Source organism: Anser brachyrhynchus, assembly GCF_964034855.1.
Source record: "Anser brachyrhynchus genome assembly, chromosome: 1".
Lineage (NCBI taxonomy): Eukaryota > Metazoa > Chordata > Aves > Anseriformes > Anatidae > Anser > Anser brachyrhynchus.
Window position 1 is genome coordinate 88,522,763 of NC_137694.1, and position 20,552 is coordinate 88,543,314.

Consider the following 20,552-nt stretch of genomic DNA (forward strand, 5'->3'; position numbering starts at 1 on the left):
GATCGCCCAGCTTACAATCATTTGCAACTCAAGGACTTCCTGAGCCAGATGTGATATTTTTGTATTTAATAGCCCTTGATAGATTTTCCTTCCATGGAGGCGCCTAATCATTTTTGAGTTATAGCCTAATAGCCTTGTACCTGTTAGCCTCCATGATCTCTCGTGGCAAGAAGTCCTGTACTTACTATGCACTGAATGCTAAACCATCTGCTTTTTTCTTTCTGTTCTGAACTTGCCACCCACCAGCCTCCTTCAATGCCAAGATACTAATCCCTGTTTAGTACCTACATGCTCCACAAGACTTTACCCACCTCTATCATTATGCCCCATCCTTACCTTACCCACCTCCATCATTACGCCCTATCCAACCCATCCCTAGCTGTCTGTTTTTCAGCCTAATCGAGCTTCTCATTCCTCATTTGAGAGCTGGTCTATGTCTCTGATTACCCTGACCACTCTCCTTTGAACCCTTTCCAGTTCTACTTTATCTTACTTGAGATGAGGGACCAAGTCCTCACACAGTATTCATGGTGCAGGTGCAGCAGGGATTTATCCTGTGGCATAATTGCCTTCTTTATTTTTCTCTTTGTTCCTTCCCTATTAACCCCTAACACTTTGCATGTTTTTTGGCCATTACTGAGCACCAAGGTGACATTTTCACGGAACTATTTATTATATCCACAAAATCTTGTTGCAGGGTGGCAATGGTCAGCTCTGAGATCAAATTTTGATCTGAGGCTAAGTTTTCTTATGTGCAATGCCTTACTTTTATTAACCTTGAACTTCATCTGCCATTTTAGTGCTCAGTCTCCTAGTCTCATTAAGTCCTGCATTTTTTCACACCTGGCCTCTCATTTATAGTATTCTGTTTCCCTAATGTCCTTTGAACAATGTAGGAAGTATTTGGGAAGCAAAGAAGTTAAGGAGGGATAGAGAGAGAAACACATTTGATGTTGGTCCGAGAGAAGTAAGAAGTAAGGAAATGATGAAAGCCGGAGAGCTTGGAGATATGAAGTATCAGAAAAGAGATGTAAAGACAATAGGCAAATTAAGGAGCAGATCTACAGTGGATGGAGAAAGCAAGATATGTATGGAAGCCCAAGAGGCTAATGCAAAATATTCATTTGTTTAGATGTGTAAAAATTTAGGGGGAAAGGTTATGGGGCAACCTGTTTGGGAAGGAAGGAGATGGTAGGATTTACAGAAACTATAAATTTGTGGGAAATGGGAAGAGGACTGTGAGAAATGGTGACAGACATCGGTGGGACTCAAATGATAAAACGACATCTGCACTAGGTTGGGAATTCAAGTGTGGAAGAAGCAAGTTTGGAAGGAGTGGAAATGTTGCCAGAAAGAATTATTCCAAATGTATCAGCTGCATTCTTCATGGTAGTACTGATGGGGTAGGGCCATGGCCCATTTTCCCCCCTCCACTCTAGGTGTTTCAGGGCAATTTGATTTATTGCATGTGGCATTAGTATAGACTGGGTGATTTTAAAAGGCGTTTAGCACCATTTTCTTTTTATACAGCTCCTTGCGAAATGCTTACACATTAGTGTAAGCTGTAGTGGAGAGCTAGCTGAATTAATAAGACAAAAAGTTTTAGCTGGGCATGGTTATGTTGCATTGTCTGCCTTTCCTTAAAGCATTTAGCTGGAATATATTGGATATATACATTATAACATGAAAACATAGTATCCATGACCTTCCTAAATTTATAGACAAGCCAGCAGAGATGCAGAAAGCATGGGACTAATATGGTTTAGGGCTTGGAAACAGAAATTGTATGCTCATATGTTCCTGCAAAATCTCTTTGAGAGCTACCTACCTATTCTATGGAATTTCACTTGTCATTTAGAAAAGTAAAAATGTGTTAAATTTCTGGCTGTTTTAGTTGTGAAGGAACCTTCAAAAATGTGAACGATGTGTAACAAATAAACAGTTCTCTAGAGAGATGGGATCATAGCTCTGAATGGTGTGTGAATTGCCCCAGTCATCTCACCAAGGCGTTAAGTTGTTTGCCTGGGAGTAATAAGTTAAATGCCAACAAGTTTTGTTATATTGTTCTTCATGTAAAAAGTGGAGAGAGGTTTAAAGTAGGTTGTACTGAGGTTGTTCATTAGGCAACTAGCATTGCCAGTACAAGCATAATCAACCTAAATGAACACCCTCTCACTTTGCCTAACCCTATGAATGTAAATTTTTTGGACACGGAAGAATTGTATCTTTTTTTTTTTTCTTCAGGACTGCCTTTTGCTCTTCGGTACATTTTATTGTATTCAAGAGCTGATTTCATGTCACTTCCATCTATCCCTCTGTTACAACCTTTTACTAGCTTCTGAGCTCACTGTTTTTCTGTGACTGCTGTTCCTCTACCAAAGGGTGCACACACACGCACACACACATGTATACATACACACACAGACACAAAGGGAAAACATCATTTGTGAGTCACAAAAGCAGGTAACAATATGGTTTCAGTCCTTCACAGGACCAACAAGTTAAAGAAGATTTTGGAATGTCTATGGCTCAGTATCTAGGTGTAGTGGTGCAAAAATCACCTTAGGGTTAGGAGAAGGTACAGCCTGTCTGTGCTTTGAACCTTCCCCTATGAATTGTGTTTCAAGGGGTTCTATTCGCATGGATAAAAAATGGACACAAAAAATTCGCATGGACAATCTGCAAAAATTCGCATGGACACAAAAAATGTAGCTGTTCCCACAGATGATTCATACCTAGGAAATTTCAGACAGAATGGTTAACTTTTAGTTGTGATCTGGAAGACACAAATGAGTATAATGGAAAACTAGCTTCATTGTTAACTGTGGAGAGAACAATGTCTCTCCATAATCAATCAATCAATCACTTAGTTTTTTCCAGTGCACCCTTCATGCCAACATGCCTGAATGCTTTACGGTCATTAAATTAAATCAAAGAACACACCACAAAACGGACAAGGCTAGATCAATAAATCTTAAAACCTGATTCAAACTTACCAAGGACTCTGAACAAGTAACCATGAAAGGAAGAATGATTCCATTCAGAAGGGCATGTGTGCGGGTGTAAAACTGAACCAAGACGTAGGTGATGCTAGTCAGAAAACAAAAACATTTAAAGGAACTGATCATTCTTACAGCATCACCCAACTACCACAGGATCTACCCAGAGCACACGGTCTTAGAGTCTTTTTGGACTTCTGAATGACATTGCAGAATAACTGTGGTGGTGAGGACTGTTTACAACTGACCAGACAGCTATATGCTTCAGGTTACGTACTGCCTAACTTCAAATATTCACCTGTTCATGTTCTCTGCATTTGATTCTTGCAGGGCACCGTACCAAAGAAAGATGCAGCACACACCATCTGGTATTAAACATTGTGTGACTCCACACATCTTCCTGGACCATCCTAACAATTTGATCTTTGTAATGTGTCTGTACTGAATGCAGATCCAGGCCAAGGCCTTCAGCTAGTTTGGCAGAACATCTCTTTCTCCTTGTTTGGGAGGAGAGCTTTATGAAACCACGACAGCCTTTATGAAACTACCAATTAATGTACATTTGTACATTATGTACTTTGTACATTTTGCGTGTAGAAATTTCTCACTAGCTGCCACAAGCTATGAAGGTTCATTCACAGAGCAGATAAAATGACCACAGGCCTAACTACGTCCCAAACCAAACGCAAAACCCAATTCTTCAACTTAAACTTGCCTCCCTCAATAATTTTGCAAGGCATGTGCTCCTTAGTCTGTGAATTGGATCAAAAGTATTGCCTAGAGGCAAAGGGTCAGAGGAGATTCCACACATGAAAAGCAGGAGGCCCTCAAGAGGGTGCAACCTCAGTTGCTGAACAGACACCACAAATAGGATGGATAAAAGCCCACATGAGACTCTGGTATGTGAGCAAGCAGAAGCTGACAGTTGCCCCTCAGGAATACAGTATAAAGCTCTCACTTCTGCAGGAGACGTGATCTGAAAGTCTGCTTCCTGGGAGCAAGCAGACCTGACCTGTTGCATGGTGCTGCAGTTGCATAATTTAGTAGTTGTCACGATTCATCCCAAGGTGAGTGTTCTTGGTCGGCGGTAGTAGACATATAAAATTTGTAAGTCATTAGGGATAAAAGGGCCTATGCAAGAAGAGGTCAGACATTATCCTCGTGACTGGCAGAAGGGGTCCATATTAAAACAAAGAAGGTATTTGATTTTCTTTTGAACGTGGGCAGATGATTCCGACCCACCTGCCCTTCACATGCTCTGTCTCTCCCCTTCCCATCTCCTATCTTTTGAAACAGATTTAAGTCCATCTACTTTTATATTTTCAAACAAAACTCATAAAAGGGCCATAAATATCATGACTCGCTAAAATGAAAGCTGTTTTCTTCTCCTCCCAGGAGACTCCTGCCTGAGAGAGAGACAGAAAGAGTTCACCTCTTTGAAAATTCCCCCCTCAGTTGAAGTAAAGCTGGTATCTAAGAGCAGTCTTCAAGGCTTTGTTCTTATCATCTTGACCCGGCTTTGTACCAGCTTCTCTCTGTGTTGCTGGTGGAAGTGTGAAGGACGGGGTGAGGGGAAGGAATTTTGGCCATCACTGGCAGAGCAAGGGTCATGCTTGGAGAGGGATCTCATTGTGGCTTCAGAAAGTGTTATAAACTCAGTGCACCGGCAGAAAGAATGAAGAAACTCATTCCCCTGCTGGATCAGACCAGCAATCCACCCCTTCTCTCTCTGATGTTGGCCAGAACCAGATGCATCTTAGAAGGTATAAAGAAAGCTTAAGTGGGCAATTATGGGATAACCTGCCCTGAGTCAAATTTTCTCCCCGCCTGGCCCAAAGCCCTCCTTCATCTCTCTGCCTTGGTTAGAGTTCAAGTTTCTGCCCTGAAGCATGACGGCTTCTCTCCCTTCCAAACTGCTTTTCATCCTGGCCTGTCTAATGCAACTTCCCATGACAGTGTTGTGATGGGATGTATAGGTCTTGTCCATTGAGAGTCCGTGACAGATCACAGCCTTATTGGAAAGAGAGGCAGAGAGGTGAAGAGAAGGCAAGGGAGGAGAGCATAAACTCAGATGAAATATCCATCAGGAAGATGGAAAGAAGAGTGAGTGGCTGAGAAACTAATTGCTGCCTGCTGACCTGGGCTGTGGAGATAGCTTGCAAGTGAGCATTTTTGCTTTTCAGAAATTTCAGCCTGGAGCGCACTAGGAAATTCAGCTCTTGGTTGAAGCTAGTGTTCATCAATACTTCCCCTTTTATATATATTTTTTATTACAGCTGTAGAAGTATTAGAGTAGTGCTGAGAAAACTATTCTGTTACATTCTGAGGGAGCTTTTTCCTCCACTGCAGTTCATTATTCATTTCTAAAAAGGAGTATTGGAGTAATTGGGAGCTACTAGACATTGAACACCAATGAAAAACAGGTTGTTTTTCTACTGCCTGAAAAGGATTTAGGAACCTAAAGCCAGGCATTCCTCTGTAGGACCTCATCCCCTTCGTATGAACAGGGATGGCTGCTCATATACCCCAGGTAGAGCTGAAAGCTTATCTGATGGGCCAGGGTCTCAAACAAAAAAAAAAAAAAAAAAGAAATAGCAGGGTTATTAGTAAAATAATCTAAGCCAATGTGTATTTTCTCATTCAAGCTCATTTCTTCTTCACAACAAAAAGGAATCCCAATTGTGAGATAGCATCATATTGTAAACAATAGAAAAAAAAAGCAGTCTCTTGGAAAGCGTCTCCTTTGCTAAATCCTAGGGATCAGCTTAGTAAACTGTTCATTTTTGTTTGTTTGTTTGTTTTTGTATTCATCCTTGTTAACACTGGGAGCAATATTATTTTTCCCATAGGCTCACTGGAGAGGTGTCTGGGACGATTCTTTCCAGAAGTAGACCTCTGGCAGAGCTTTGCATTTTCTGCTCCCTCGGGTGACCCATGCCCAGGCTTTCTTAGTGCTAGTTAAAAGATTTCCCCCCCACTGGCTACAAGGGATGCTAGAAATGCAGGATTTTATTGCTGGCCATTTCTCATGCCAGATTTTCTCTGCTGAGCAGATACGTGGGTGAGGCTTTTACTTGAACAATCTAACAGGCAATCTGTAGCACGACAGAGCTGTTACCCTTTTAAGCTGCCATTTACAAGTTCAAACAACTAAGTATTTTCTTCTAATCCCGTAACACAGTGCCACTGCCTGGTATGGATGGGGTGATAGGAATATTATTTCTCTGGACTGATCTCATACATGTGTCCACAGCTCGGTCTGATGACAGCTATATACCATAAAATAACCCCTCACGTCATCTGCAATCTCTCTCCTCTATCCACAACTAAGTCCCCTTTATAACTCCATTTCTGCCATGATGACAACAATGTAGCTATTTCAAGTGCATAGAAATTGTGAATAACTTGCCTATTATTCTTCCTAGTCACCTTTCTCCTCATCTCTCCTTCAGTTATGAATGCCTTGGAGAAGAGAGCATCCTTGCTTAGTACCTGGAAATTCCTTAGCTCTTTGGGGGAGCTGCAGTAAATAAAAAATGATGCTAGATTCTATTTTGACTCAAAAAAAAAAAGGAAAAAAAAAGAAAAGAAAAAAAAAAGAGCCGTGTTATGACCTGATTCAGTGTGATTATACTGTAAACAGGCCATAAACAGTCAAAGGGAAAATAACCCATAGTATTCACACCATTTAGAGACTGTGTATTGGTAATCAGTTTTCCTCCCTGCTGTTCAAAATATTTTCCAAGTGTCCCTGAAACTGCATTGGCAGCAAAATGTGGCCCAATTCAAGGGCTTTAATGCTATTGCTAAGTGGAAATGATTTTTCTCCTAGAAATTTTCAGTGAAATAGTCTCTGTTTTGCAAAAAGGAAATCATAGCTATTCCACTACAAAAGCATTAGAAAAAGGCAGAGACCATCAAAAGTATTTCCAAGAAGTCAGACCCATGTTTCCAAAAAATTTGTCCAATTAAGAAAAAAGTACTTATGTTGAATTTCAAAGACAGAGTGGCATTTCTTATGTGAAGATGTCAAATATTTTTTTTTTCAGTGTTGGTTGCTTAAGTTAATAGGGAATATACCCGTCATTTTATACATGGGGGAACAGGAACAGGTGTTTTTTTTTTTTTGCTTCTAGCTCATTTTCCCCCCTTTTTTCAATAAATGTTTTACTTTCTTTGCCACGCAGAAAATGAGCATTTTAAACCAGCGGTTAACTTTACCCTTACAACCACAAACCTTCTTCATGAAGAAAACTGGGCCACCTCTGCCTATCGTGATGACCATTTCTAGCCTTGATGCAGACAGACTTATCCCTTTTGTGGGGAAGGTCTTTTTTTTTCCTGATATCCATGCTCAGCACTTCCAGATATTTCCCCTTTACGACCTCTTTTAATGTCTCGGCATCCTTTTGGACATTTCTATGTGACAGAGTAACAGCTAAGGATGTTGTTATGTACTGTTCCTCCATTAGCATCCAGAGGTTTTCACCAGGACCCGGGCTCCATTGTAATAATATTGCACACAGCACAATTCAAGATGTTCTCACCCTAAAAGAGCTACAAATTAAATGAACGAAATGGGCCCAGGCTGGGAGAAAGAGGTGCATCTGAGAGTATTTGAGACCCAGAAGCTGAGCCCAACGTTGTGCAAGAATAGAGGAAGTCTGTTGGAAAAGTTCAAAGGATTGAAAATTCATCTCACTAACAAAGTCATTCTCCCTGAGCAATCACTCAGCTGTATGTGGCACAATTAAATACTCGCTGGCCTCAAGAGAGCACAAGCGTGACTCTAAACTAGTGATTAAGGCGTTCGCCGGAGAGGGGGAGACATATGTTCCAGGCCTTTTTCCAGAGAATATACAATGTGAGAGAGTTAAGGGTTCATTAGTGCAGGCTTATCCCCTCCCATGTGAGCGCTCCTGACCGCCAACCGCCAAGCCGCGCTTCATCTTTCTGGCCCAAAGACCACTGAAATAATCCATTCCAAGGGAAATAGTTGATGTGGGACTCGCTAGCAGCACCCCAGAACAGCTGATGGTGAAGGAAAAGAGCCTTCCGCGTCCACACGGACACAGATTCAGCTTCTCCTGGCATGTTAAAGCTCCATCTGCCATCTTCTGAGATGCCTGAATCCTGAGCAGGAAAAGCGCCTGCCGCCAGCTGTTGCTCACAGGCCGTGTCCTGTCTGTGGGAAAGGGTTGGAGTCAGAACCTCAGGTAGAGGTCAGGGCTGTGGGATCAGGCTGGAAAGAAGCAGTCTCATGTTTAGAACTAATCCAGGATAACGTCAGGAAGCGGCAGTGGCACCCCCTCACCGTGCCCTCCCCAGCCTCCAGGCAGCACGCAGACGTCGTATCTCTGACATCACATCTAGCAGCGACGTGGGCATGGGGCATGTCAGATCAGCTTGTTGATTTGACAGAAAATTAATCTTTTAGTAGAGGTGGGGGCATGGTGTTAGTGACCATACTGGCCACCCAAATCACTGTCTCCACGATGAAGGAGTCATCCGGACTCTGCCTTGGGTGAACCCTCAGATGCACCAGCGTAAAACTCCACCGTAAGACTGGAGCTGACTCAGTCTTTTCTTTTTGCTTTGTCCTGTTTTCACAAAAAGCCTGCTAATGCCTCTGGAGTACCAAACCTCCAAGCCTAATGTAGATTGCCTTCTATTTCCCTCAGCCCTGAGCGTGGCAGCCGCAGGGCGGGGATGAGTGCTCCCCCTCTAGAACATTTAAAACCAGGCTCTAGTACTAATTCTGCCACTTTTCAACTTGGGCAGCGACAGGACAGGATAGGCACAGCACATGGCAGTGGACACGTGAAGGCTCTTCCTATTCCCTTATACTACTACACGGACTGAGTTACGCACCATAAAAAAAAACATGTTCCTTGCCAGAAGAGCAGAATAAGAAACTGTTTGGCTTAAATCTAGCCTGCTTGTGAATGTAAGTTAAATCTGTTCTACGTCATATTTCTTTTGTTCTGTTGCTTTTATCTCGGTGGAAACTTTCCCTGGTGACTCCTCCGGTGTTCATCAGGCCCTGACTGGTGAAAATCACAAGTTCTTCTCATGTCACATGTCCTTGGTATCCTGCTGTCTCAAGCAGGGGCAGCATGGATTTAGAGAACCCCAACTAGAGCACACTGGTCCAGTGTTTTTTCCTGTCCTCTCCTGCACACTTATTTTGGGGAAATCTACTACTCTAGACCAGAGAAACTACAATAACAACACCCACTGTTTAAGCTTTCCACTCAGATCTTTTCCTTGCAGTGGGGACTCACACACTGTCAACGTTGACAGCGCTACGCCGGTTTATTGCACCAGAAGACCTGGCCTTTTCTTCCCTCCCATCTCCTGAGCTCGGCTGCTCCCATTATACGAGCCCTGGTTCACGACTGTCCTTAATAAAATCTCTGTGCTTCATATGCTCCCTCAGCCTCACTTTGATTAGCGCTCCCGCAGTCTTCCTCACGGCTGACGTCGGGTGCGTGCACAGCTCTGCAATTTCCCGACAGCCCTTTTCAAACGCTGGCTTTTAATCAGGGTCTGTTTTACCAGCACTTCCTTCTTTCACAGTGCCTTTGAAGCGGTGCCGCCGTTAGTGGTGGTGTTCCTTCTCCACTGCCCTTTTTTGTTGTTTCCACGCAGAATTTCTTAGCTTTTCAGATGGTCTTTTTTTTTCTTTTTTTTTTATTATTATTATATTTTTTTCTGTGTCATGATCCTAATTTCCTTCAGGATTTCTCCTTCCTCTCCTGGGAAATTTGTCTCTATTTCTGGCATCTGTCCTTCCTAACCCTTCCCACTTTTTTTTTTTTTTCCTTTCCAAAGACAGGGGAAAAGAATCCATTTAATATTTTTCTGTAGTAACGTCTATCTCATCTGTCAATAAATTACCCTTTGCCATCTCTGGGAGACCCCTTTGTCTCCCTTCACTGACCTTATTCTGTACCTTGCCTGTTTTTTTCTTTTTTTTTAAGGGAGGATGCAATATCCCTGGGCTGTCATTCCATGAAGAACAGCTGTCATTCCTCCCATAGTGCCTGCGTGTGCGTCTGAGGAGGGAGGGGAAAGGGAGGAGGGAATTAGGGGAAGACAGGGAGCTGCCACTGGGAAATATGTTGGCCCTGGTCACAGTGGTGAATGTTTTTTCATTCATGATATTCAGCTGGCAATTCTGTCTCTTTCTTCTAGCGGCTTTAGACATTGGTTTTCTGATTAACAGAAAACAGTCGTATATCTGAAACACAGGGTATTTATTAAAGTATTTATTAAACACAATTTAAAAAGTCATTATGCGTATAATTAATATGCTTATAATGGCTTTACACTCTCTGCAACTATGAATGCTCCATCATTGTCAGAGTTGCAGTCTGCTGCTACAGAGTAGGATTCAGGAAGCGTATCCATGTGGCTAAGACACACGTGACTTTCCCAAGCGTTTTCAGCATTACAAACCCAAATGCTCGCTGATAGGGTTAAAGAGCATGGTGTACTCCCGCATGCAACTAGCTAGCTGTGCAGACCTGCATGAGGAAGGGACGGATCCTTCAATGCAGCAGTTCCTGCCCTTTCCTTGCCCCTTGCGCCGTGTGAAGCACTGCAGGCTCCCAGGGAGGTCATCACGCATGCTGGACACATGAAGCATGGATGCAAGTTGCCGTCTTTCTGCCCCTGCTCCCCTGCACAACCTAACCATAAACTAGAACAAGCTGGAAAAGCAAATTCTGGCGTTGATCAAAACGATCTTTTTACCCATATCTTTAAAGAAACAAAAGAACTGAAAGAAACCTATTGAAGATGCCCTCATCTCTGTAGCATCTTGTAATTAGACTGCTAAATGCATTTATTCTCACAATATCTACGTGAAATAAGGAAATGCAGTTATTACCATTATGCAGGCATCCAGTAGAGTCTCAGAAGCTCTGTCCAAAGTGACCTGAAGGCACAAAACACACCACACGGCCCTCACCCTCCAAGCATCTGAGCCAAAAGCCTGGCGTAATGCACCGTGACTCTTGTTTGATCCACCCCTGAGGTTTCCTTTGTTTGGAAACCAGCACACAGGCACCGAGTGTGTGTCACAGGAACATGGTTGGGCCAAATCCAGGCACGGACAGGTACCCTGCGGCTCTGCGAGCCCACAGGTGGTCCCAGGCCCCACAGTAACCACAGCTAGAGCGAGACTGCCGAACTCACACTAAACCAGAAAGGTGTGATGTACACAGCAAACTTGCCATTTCCTTGTCCTGTGCAAGCAGGACATCAGAAGAACATCTTTTCTCTTAAAAGCACTACACTACTTGTTTTACAGCTGCTTGGTGAGTGCTGTCTGCTCTGGCCCTTTCTCTCCGTCTGACAGCTCTGACTAACAGTCTGTTGGATTTAGCTGCCCTAGCTGGCAAGGTAACCCATCTCCCCAGCTGGGGGCAATAAACTCTTTATTCTCCACAGTGAAATATGTTGATATGATCCTGGATTAAATCACTCCTTTCTGCATTTCTCGGTCCAGGATATTGGAGTAAAGTGGTACCAGTGGTGGTTTACATTGGTGCATCAGGCTATGAGCTGAAATGGTTAGCAGTGGACACATTGTTTGTCCAGCCACCTCTTCTTTGAGTTAACTCCCTCCGGCACCTCAGCAAGGCGGGTTGAAGACAGCAGTGTCTTCAACTTTTCCAGGGTGAGTCACTAGGGCTTGGGAACCAGAGCTCTCACTTTCCCGGGACATAAGATCACAGTGCTGGAAACAGTCTCAAGCCTTCAGGAAATGAATGAAGCCCTTCAGGAGCTAAGGCTGTGATTTTCAAATGTGTCCTCCTGCTGGTAACACCAACCCTGCTCCAGCATCACAATGTTGGGAAGCTGATGAAGAATGGTTCCCAGCTGCTGCCATCTTCAGGACTATACCGTGTAATTATTCAGTTCTTTTGTAAAATGACACCTGTGGCAACTGGCAGAGCACCTGCACAAACATTGCCGGCCCTCGGGCTGAGAAATTTTTAAATACTCTTAGTATTGTAATACTAAAACCTTGATGATGAGAGAGCGTGGGTGGAATAATTGTCTGCTCCGAACAAGGCGGCTTTTTTTCATTCTAAGCCTGTAGCTGAATCCTTATCTCCTGGATAAATAAAAACAAACCTCCGGGGTTATTATTGTTCTCCTTCACCTTTTGACTCTTGATTAGATTTACCGCAGACACTTCCCTTTGGCAACGAAAGTGGAGCCCACGCGTTTGTGATGGGCGCCTGTGAAGCCTTCACCCTGCTCCACCTCAGACCCTGCAGCTCCTGGGTGCTGCTCATTACCTGTCCCTGCAGCTCAAACCGAGACACACCTCTCCTAGTGATCGCTGCTTCTGACCAACATGCTCTGTACCGCTTCGAATCTTTATCTCATTTTTCACCCTCACCACTTGGAGGCAAATCTGATGCCCTTCCAAAGAGAGAAACTCGTGGTGATAGCTGCCCCACTCAGGCTGCTCCTCCCTTCTATATTTGTTAGCGTTTTCCCTGATGAGGCCCCAGGATTATTGCAAACCAGTCCCGGGAAGAAATGCTGCTCAATTAGGCGAAAAGAAACTCGAAGGAAAAAAGGAGTAGAGCCAGCAAATTGCTTGAGATAACAATCTCCCCCCACCCGTGTGTCTCTGTAACTAAGAGGATTAGCTGAACTTTCTGTGTCACACCAAAACTGACAATAAGCAACAGTGACTTCCCCCCGCTGGCACTTGTACCTTCACATGTTTCATTTTCTTGCCCATACTACTGCCTTGCCCCTTGCTGATTGTATGACAAACTTGGGGATGAACGTGATGGCTCTTTCCTTTCCTTTAAGATTTATGACTCAAAGCCAAACAAAACCCAACTCTAGTTATTACATGCTCTGTTTCCTCCTAACAACAACTCACTTTTAACAGTATAAGCTAACCAAGGAAACATGGAAATATGGTCTACTTGATCTCACCCGATCTACCTGCTGCTTGCCAGAGACACAAACAGCAGCCTCAGGTCTGCTGCCATGGGAGTAGGCGTAAAGGCTTCCCTCGGGAGCAGGACCAAATCTGCAGTATATATGAAGCCAAAGTCCCATCAAAAGTCAAAGCGACAGAGGTTCATGTAGATACAGCACTGCCAGCAAGGACCTGCATGAAATAATTCCCGTTTCTCCAGTAAACCCACTGCATTTTGCTGAGCTGCCTATAAAGGTTTTAAAGCAGGTGAGTGGCTCCTTGTCATGAGCCCGCCGCAGAACTTGTACTTAGAGAGGAAGTTTGTTCCAAAGGCAGACAGACTGATCGAGGAGGATTCTCCCATCAAAACACGCTGCCTCCCCTTCTCCCTCTTCCCCACGAGCTTCCACAGAAGACCACAGCAGGAGGCGGTGGAAATATGCAGGGTGAATCTCTCTGATACCTGAAGGGCAGCATGCGGGCACACCGACAAAGCAGCTGTGCCACAGTAAGGAGGGAAGAGGAAAGCAAGAGGAGACAGGAGGAGCAGAAATATTTTCACATTGATGTAAAACGCCGTGATGAAACAAATCGGGATGTTTGCACCAGGGTTGGGAGTGAGGGAAAATGCTGGCAGAGCAAAATCTGCAAGAGATATTGGGGTTGGGTCATAAAATGCTTGGGATTTGCCCGCTTTGGAAAGTGTTTTACTGAATTAGGCATCTGTGCTGCCTACCCTTTTGTTGCTACACAGCTCCCTGAACCTAAATTAATTCACTATGGCATTTCTGCCGTGTTAAATGGTGTAAGCAGGTACTCTCAGGCCACATAAATTCAGCAAAGTAGTGTTTTGGGGGGTCCCCGTACAGCTTTATTTGAGATCAAAGGGTATGCGTTGTGGGGGAGAAATACCTCCAGACAGACTTTTACTCCAAAAATTTGTTCAGACTGAGGCATTGTGAAAAACACCCGATGTATTGCCACGGGGTAAGACTGCCTTGTCACTCTACAGCAAGCCCTGTCTCGCCTATATGGAGCAGCAGTTTCAGTTCAAAGGGATCTAGGTCCATTCTCTTTCTCCATATACGTGAAATGGGACCAGAGCGGAGCGTGGCAGCCTTTTAACAGTGCCCCACAGCACTGCGAGAGTTCAGACTAGAGAGTGAAGGACACCGTGTCCAATTGAAATTACAGAGGAATTTGGGGTAGGCAGAATATAATTACACAATTGGAATTTAAACTGTGAAATTAAAAGGAAATATTCAAGGATGAAGGGGCAGAGAGAATCCCTAATCTCCAGCCAGGCTAGGCTGTGTGCCAGAAAAGTCCTTTCTGAAGAGGGAATAAGCAAAGCGCCTGTCCTGGAAGAAAGGGAGGTAGAGAATAAAGACAATGTTTTCAAAAGCACCCCAACTCCAGCTGTGTGTTTGTCTCGCGGGCTGTGTCTATTCGACAGAAAACTTTGTGGTTGCTAAAAGGTGTCAGATGCATCCCTCTTGGCCCCCTCTTCGCTGAGGTCAAAAACAATTTGGTTCCTCGTGTAAGCAGCACCAAAGCATTCCCGAGGGCTGCTGCAGAAAGCGCGCTCTGGGGCTGGCTGGAACAAGTGCAGCCCACTTTTTCATAGAGGTGCAACACGCAGTTTGTCCTTCCGTTACTGTAAAAGTCGGTCAAAGAAACTCTCACTTCAGAGTTTTAGAAAGCAGGCATTCTTTAATTGCGGCGCCGGACGCACAGGGGATCACTGTACCTAGTGTGTGTGCGGAATTGTTCAAGCTACAGGGATTATATACAATCAAACCATACGTATTCATTGGGTTTCCACGAAATAATTCACTTATTCACACTATTTCCCGGAACTCATTAAAGTATGTAAATACCCCTGACTATTCACGTTTCTAATGGTGGTCTTTCGGGGTCTTCCGGTGGTCTGGTCGTCAATAGCCAACTCAGGCATGCATACTAAGCTAAGTCATTTACACGTCCAAGGGCATATGCATACCATGAGTCCCTCACCTGATCTTTTCAGACACATCCTCCAGGCCCGGGTCACTATTTACACATACAAAGTTTCTAAACTCCCCTCTGTCTAACTTAGCATAGTAAAGGTTTGGCCTATCTGTTCATAAAACATTTCAGATTTTGGTCCTATTATTCTATCAGGGAGAGAACCACACCTCCTTCTGACATGGTATCACTTCTATATGGGGTCTGCCAGGCTGCAGCCTTGCTAATATATCACTGTGATCTCTGAGCATTTCCCAAGGGTTAATTAAAAACTTGAAAAATTTTCAAGTGCTCCTTCGCAGTGAGGTGGGGGGGCAGAAAAAAGCACTGAAAAGCGTGGCGGTTTTGAGCAGCAGCGTGGATCGGGCAAATGAAAATCCCACTCCCCAGGAGCTCTGAATCAAGCTGCAGGACCCCATCCCTGTCCCTCTGCGGGCAGAGGGACAAGTTGTGGATCTCAGCAAGCTGAATAGGGTCCTTCCGTCACTGCAGAGCAGGGAGAGACGGGGGCTCCTCTTGTGCTGCCCTGCCACACAGGTGGCTGAGGACATGCTCCTGGATCCCCTGCCCTGGTCTAGCGTTGATAAAAAGGCACAGTGATAATTTCCTGAACCTTCGGAGTTGGTGATTTGTAAGATGTAATTGATGGAAACTGGAGGGCACTCAGAGGCTGCATTGATGTCAGACACTGAAATGCATAAAAAAATCAAGCCAGAGAAAGTAAATGCAGCCAAAGCAGCAGAGTGGGAGAAACGAATTGAAAAACCCACCTGAAAAGATAAGTGACCTCCTAGTGATTACCTCTCCCTTTCCTGAGGATGTGTGAAGGTTCTGAATTATTATTTTTTTTTAATATGAAAATGAAAACCACGTTTCTTTTTGTCTGTGCCCCAATTCTTCTCTCCAAAAAAGCAGTTAGCTAGCACCTGGGAGGGGCAGAGGTTTATGAGATACCACAACTTCTCTGCTAGTTTCATTAGCTGGGAGGTTCACAGGACCAGCCACAGCTCTCAGCAGTGAGAGATTCGGAGTCATCCTTTCTCCAATCCAGAGGCAACAAAAGAGGGACAGAAACATAGCTAGAAAGCAGTTTGCTCGGAGGAAGCCTGAGGAGTGCGCAGGGGAAAATGAGAGCCTGCACGTGCAATGGACAGTCCACACCCCTCTGCTGCTCTTGATGCTCATCACACAGGAGCGGGCAGAGACTGGTGGGACTCTCCCCTCCGTGCTGAGGAACAGGACGGGGACGGGGAGCAACACAGGGGAGAAAGGCCAACAGCTTTGTGGTGGAAGGACTGCACCACATAGCCCCAAGTGCACCTTGGCTGAGGTCCCAGTCCCACCAGTGTCTGTGCTGTGACAACGGAGAAACCGTGCGTGATCTCTGCATTCTCCTTCTCAACTAAGGAGCTACTGATCCTATTTTTCCCTCATTCTCTGCTTGCCATCTCTCCAAATTGCAGGCTTTTTGAGACACAGGCTGCCTTTTGCTGTATGTCTCTGCATTGTGTTAAAAGTGAGACTGTGTCCTCTGTAACTGCAAGAGAGACTGCAGCAGAGAGGCTGTCGGCTCTCTGTAAGGATGTGTATTACACACAAAAAGCGGTAAAAAGAGGCATGCAGACAGGTTTAATTGAAGGTGAGACAATCTGAGACGTCTGGAAGCGAAAGGAATGGGGAGGTTTGGGGTAGGTATGCTTGAACACGTGTGGGGCAAAGAAAGGCTGTTTTAAGGCAGAGGACTCTGCTGCAGTGTAGAGAAGGAACATGGAGAGCAGAAGAGAAAGCTGCAGCCAACATCATTCTAGAAACTGAAGCGCCTTGAGAAAGAGAGAAATCTGATGTGAAGAAAAAATGATGGAGAGAAGGGACATTGTGTGAGAAATGCAGCGTCAGGGATTCAGATTGGAGTGGTGTAGTGGAGCTGGAGCAGAGCAGATAAGTTTGTTCTTAATTTCTCTATGCATTAGAGCTGTGTGGTGAAAAGGCTCCTTTCCTTCCCAGTCTGCTTTCTGCTTAAATCGTAGGATTCTTTTGTCCCTGTCTCCCCACCTTAATCTGTCTTTCTTTTGTCCCCTGCATCCACACCTTAATAAAAATATATATATATTTGTCTCTGAAACAGTACTGAATTAATTCTGGCAGGAGATTTGCAATTGAGGAGGCAATATAGCCATCATGGAAAATCTGGGGTTATAGGCACAAGTAGAGCAGGCCAAGAAGGGCTATGAATTAGGAGATATCTGAATCAAAATCAAAACAACAGACACTGATTTATTGCTGAGCTTTAAAAGATCCCGAAATACTATTTCTTCCCTTTGCAGGTGTATTAATTTTGAACGCTGTATTGTTTTTCACTGCCAGGAAGTATTTCTAAAGCAAAATCCCTGAAGGAAATCATTTTATGGAGCAGACAACTCCAGTCAGAAAACAGAAACAGGGTGTCCTGCAAGATGCTCACCGCTTCAGGCCCTGCTTCAGCAAAGCATGTAAGCATGTGCGTAACTGCAGACTCACTGTGGCCAAACGACTCCAAGTTTTGCACCTCAGTCTTTCTGTGAAATGAATCTGGAGTGCTCAGCTTCTCATAGGAGTAATCTTCTTATTATTTTTGTGTTTAGTTGTCTCAAACATTTCCAGAAATTAGCCCATGAATAAGCCGCTGGTTGGGCATTATGGCAAATACCGTCAAATAATACGTCTGTAGAAATCACAAGCTGTTTGCAGGTAACTCACAATTGAAATAGAGGTGAAATTTACCTGACTGATAATTCATCACAGATGATTTGCCAGCTTTCTTCGATATATAGACACATGGATGTATGACATGTTGGGGAAGGCATCAGGTAGAGATGCATTTGAACCAAACTGGAGAAGATGCAGACGGAGACCCGGAGCCACTTTCAAACAGAGAGGGCGAGCAGACCTGCGGCCAAATAGAACAAAGTTCTCCTTAGAGCCAATTAGAAAACACAGAGCAGGTTAGCAGCTACTGGAAAAACCAGTAACTATTTGTTTTCAGACAGCATTTTTTCGGTGGCTGTGGGTTCTAGCTAAGCATGCAGAAGCTGTGGGAGGGCAAGGACTAAACCAGATGTGGTACTGGGAGCAAACGCTCCTGAAGAGAAGCTTCTGCAGGTGACTCGGAAGCAGCGTGCAGGACTGAGAAGAGTCTGTGGGTGAGATGGGAAGATACGGGAGAATAAGTGGCGTAGGCAGGATTAGAGCTGTGCAGAGGCTTAATCTAGCCGGCCCTTTCTCTACACCTTTATCTGGCACAGTGCAGCCACTGTGTGCTGCAGTGCTGGTATAACCTGGCCATAAAACTGGATTAACTGGCCCAGGAGGATCATGGCTGAGCGGAAGAGGGGCATGACAATATGCCTTTGTTTACATTTTCACTCCTGTGAGTTAAGCATAGATCTTCTGCATGACAAAGTGCTTAATTACCGGTAGGGAATATCATCTAATGAATGTGCAAGTGTAGAATTACAGCGTTAGGGCAAGGGTTTTGCTGTTTCATAGCACAGTCCATTTCCATTCCTGCTTTCGGCAGTATTGAGAGGTTATTTTATAATAGAAACAAACAAACAAACAAAAATAAAACAAAAGGAAAACCACAAAAAGTATTGCCAGAGGAACTTAATTTTAAATTAAAATGCCAAGATTACCTCTTTGATTCGGATCTCCCAGAGAAACCATGCTGTGTCCCTCCCTCAGCCTTTCCTTTTGGGCTCTTCCCTGCAATGAAAAATTCCAGCAACCGCCTCTGATACAGTTCATAATTTCTTCAGCAACAGCCTGCAAGAATGGATTCTTGCTGGTTGATCTTATTCCACGACATCTTGAGCCCCAGCAGAAAATTCAGCTTGGACTCTGACCCGGTGAAGTTAATGACCCTTGGAAAACGTTAAGACCCGGTCCTCAATGAACACTATCGCACCTTCTGTTTGCTCTTCTTATGAATGCACGTGACAAAGCTTGGCGATAGCGTATATGAGGTGCAATATTACAGCTAGGAATATTAGCAAGTTTTATTTTTGCTCTGCCAGATCTGTCAAGAGCCAGCAAAGTTCTGTCACTCAGCCTGCTTGGCTTATTGCTTGTTGGAATTTGGAAGTTCTGAATCTAAACCTGATTTGATTTGAGTGTCTCTCTAGCCTCTTGTTTATGCTTCTTAAATGATGGGGGCACAAAGCCTGATTCCTTTTTCCTTTGGGTTTAGTGAAATTTGAGGTGGAAGAGGGCAAAATGCACATTGGTGAAATACGCCCTGTGAGCGTGGCAGTGCCCACGTTGTGAGGTGTGTTGTGAGGGGTTCCTTGGAGACTGGTTTCCTTGTGTAATTGCTCTTTTCTGATGGAGTAACAGACTGCCACTCACACGCAGGACCGACGGCTGTTATTTCATTTTCCTTGTATTCAATTCCTTTTTATTCATAGGGGATTAATTTCGCCAGGAGCTCGGGGCGCACCTGTCTCATGGAGGTGGTTCCACTAATTTCCACCCCGCCACCTGCACAGACAGGTCTTTCGGAAACGCCTCCTCAGCCTAAAGCCTTTATTCCATACAGTTTTTATTCCAAGACTCCTGCATTTCGTCCCTACACCGGGCCAACCGCTCCCTGGGGCGGCAAAACGGCCAACGGGTGGCAACAGCTCCCGCCGGCCGTTAACGGGCGGCAGCCTCCGTCCCCTCAGCACCCCGGGGAGGGTAGGAAGATCAGGTCAACCCGTCCCCCGAGAGGGAGACCAGGTCAACCCACTCGCGGCAGCACAAGGGAGGCGGGGGGGGGGTCAGCTGAAAGGCGGCTCACGCCTTAACGACGCCAGGGCCGGAGGTGAAGGGACGGCGGCCGCGCGCCTGCGCGGGGGCGCACACGGAGGGGGGGGTGAGGAGAGACGGGGCGCCGCGCGCATGCTCAGAGCAACGGGGGAGGGGGAGAGAAGAAGGGAGGGGGCAGGGGGAGGGAGGCTCGCGCAGGCGCAGAGCGAGGCGGCGGCGCCGTGGCTTGGCGGCTGCGCAGTGTGGGCGCGGAGGGGAGGAGGGGAAGGGAGCGGGGGGGGGGCGCGCGCGGCGGGGGGAGGGGAGGGGAGGAGGGCGGGGGGCGGGGGAGGGCCCGCCGGGCGGCCGATTTTGGTTAAAATATTCAAAATGGCGGACGGAGGAGCAGCGAGTCAAGATGAGAGTTCGGCGGCGGCGGTGGCGGCAGCGGCAGGTAATCATTACTGCGTTTTACATATTCATATTCATACTCGCACACGCGGCCCCCCCGCCGCCCGCCCGCCCCGCTTAGCATAATTTATTAGTACTCCGGATTATTATAATTAACGGCGCAGGAGGGAGCGGGAGGGGGGGCGCGGGGGGGAGAAGGAAAGCAGCCTCCCCGTGCGGGCAGGCACACACACACACACGCGCGCACACACACGCACACACACACGGGCGCACACGCACACGCCGCCCGCCTGCCTGCCTCCCTCCATCCCTCCCTCTCCTGCCTCCCTTCCTCGCACCGAGCCGGGCTCGCAGCCGCCCCGCACCGCCGGGGCAGCGGGGACACGGGGGGCGGCGGCGCCGCCGGTGGGGTC

General features: G+C 45.6%; 1 protein-coding gene and 1 long non-coding RNA gene across 9 annotated transcripts in view; one reads left to right on the plus strand and one right to left on the minus strand.

The window, feature by feature from the left end:
* LOC308189631 overlaps nt 1–19,902 on the minus strand; it is a 29,591-nt gene extending 9,689 nt beyond the window's left edge. Inside the window, exons 1-2 of the long non-coding RNA XR_013946489.1 lie at nt 18,636–19,902; nt 17,725–17,890 (exon numbers count right to left, since the gene is read on the minus strand). This is a non-coding gene — a long non-coding RNA (uncharacterized lncRNA). The remainder of the gene's footprint in view (nt 1–17,724; nt 17,891–18,635) is intronic.
* Nucleotides 19,903–20,054: 152 nt separating this feature from the next.
* POU2F1 (POU class 2 homeobox 1) overlaps nt 20,055–20,552 on the plus strand; it is a 117,374-nt gene continuing 116,876 nt past the window's right edge. For 6 of the 8 annotated variants that reach the window (XM_080586565.1, XM_080586570.1, XM_080586577.1 and 3 more), the window contains exon 1: nt 20,101–20,182. In XM_080586565.1, coding sequence (XP_080442691.1) covers nt 20,119–20,182 — 64 coding nt within the window. In that variant the 5' untranslated portion in view covers nt 20,101–20,118. Of the gene's footprint in view, nt 20,183–20,552 lie in introns of all 8 variants that reach the window. The other 2 variants (XM_080586567.1, XM_080586574.1) reach the window with 2 other exon arrangements.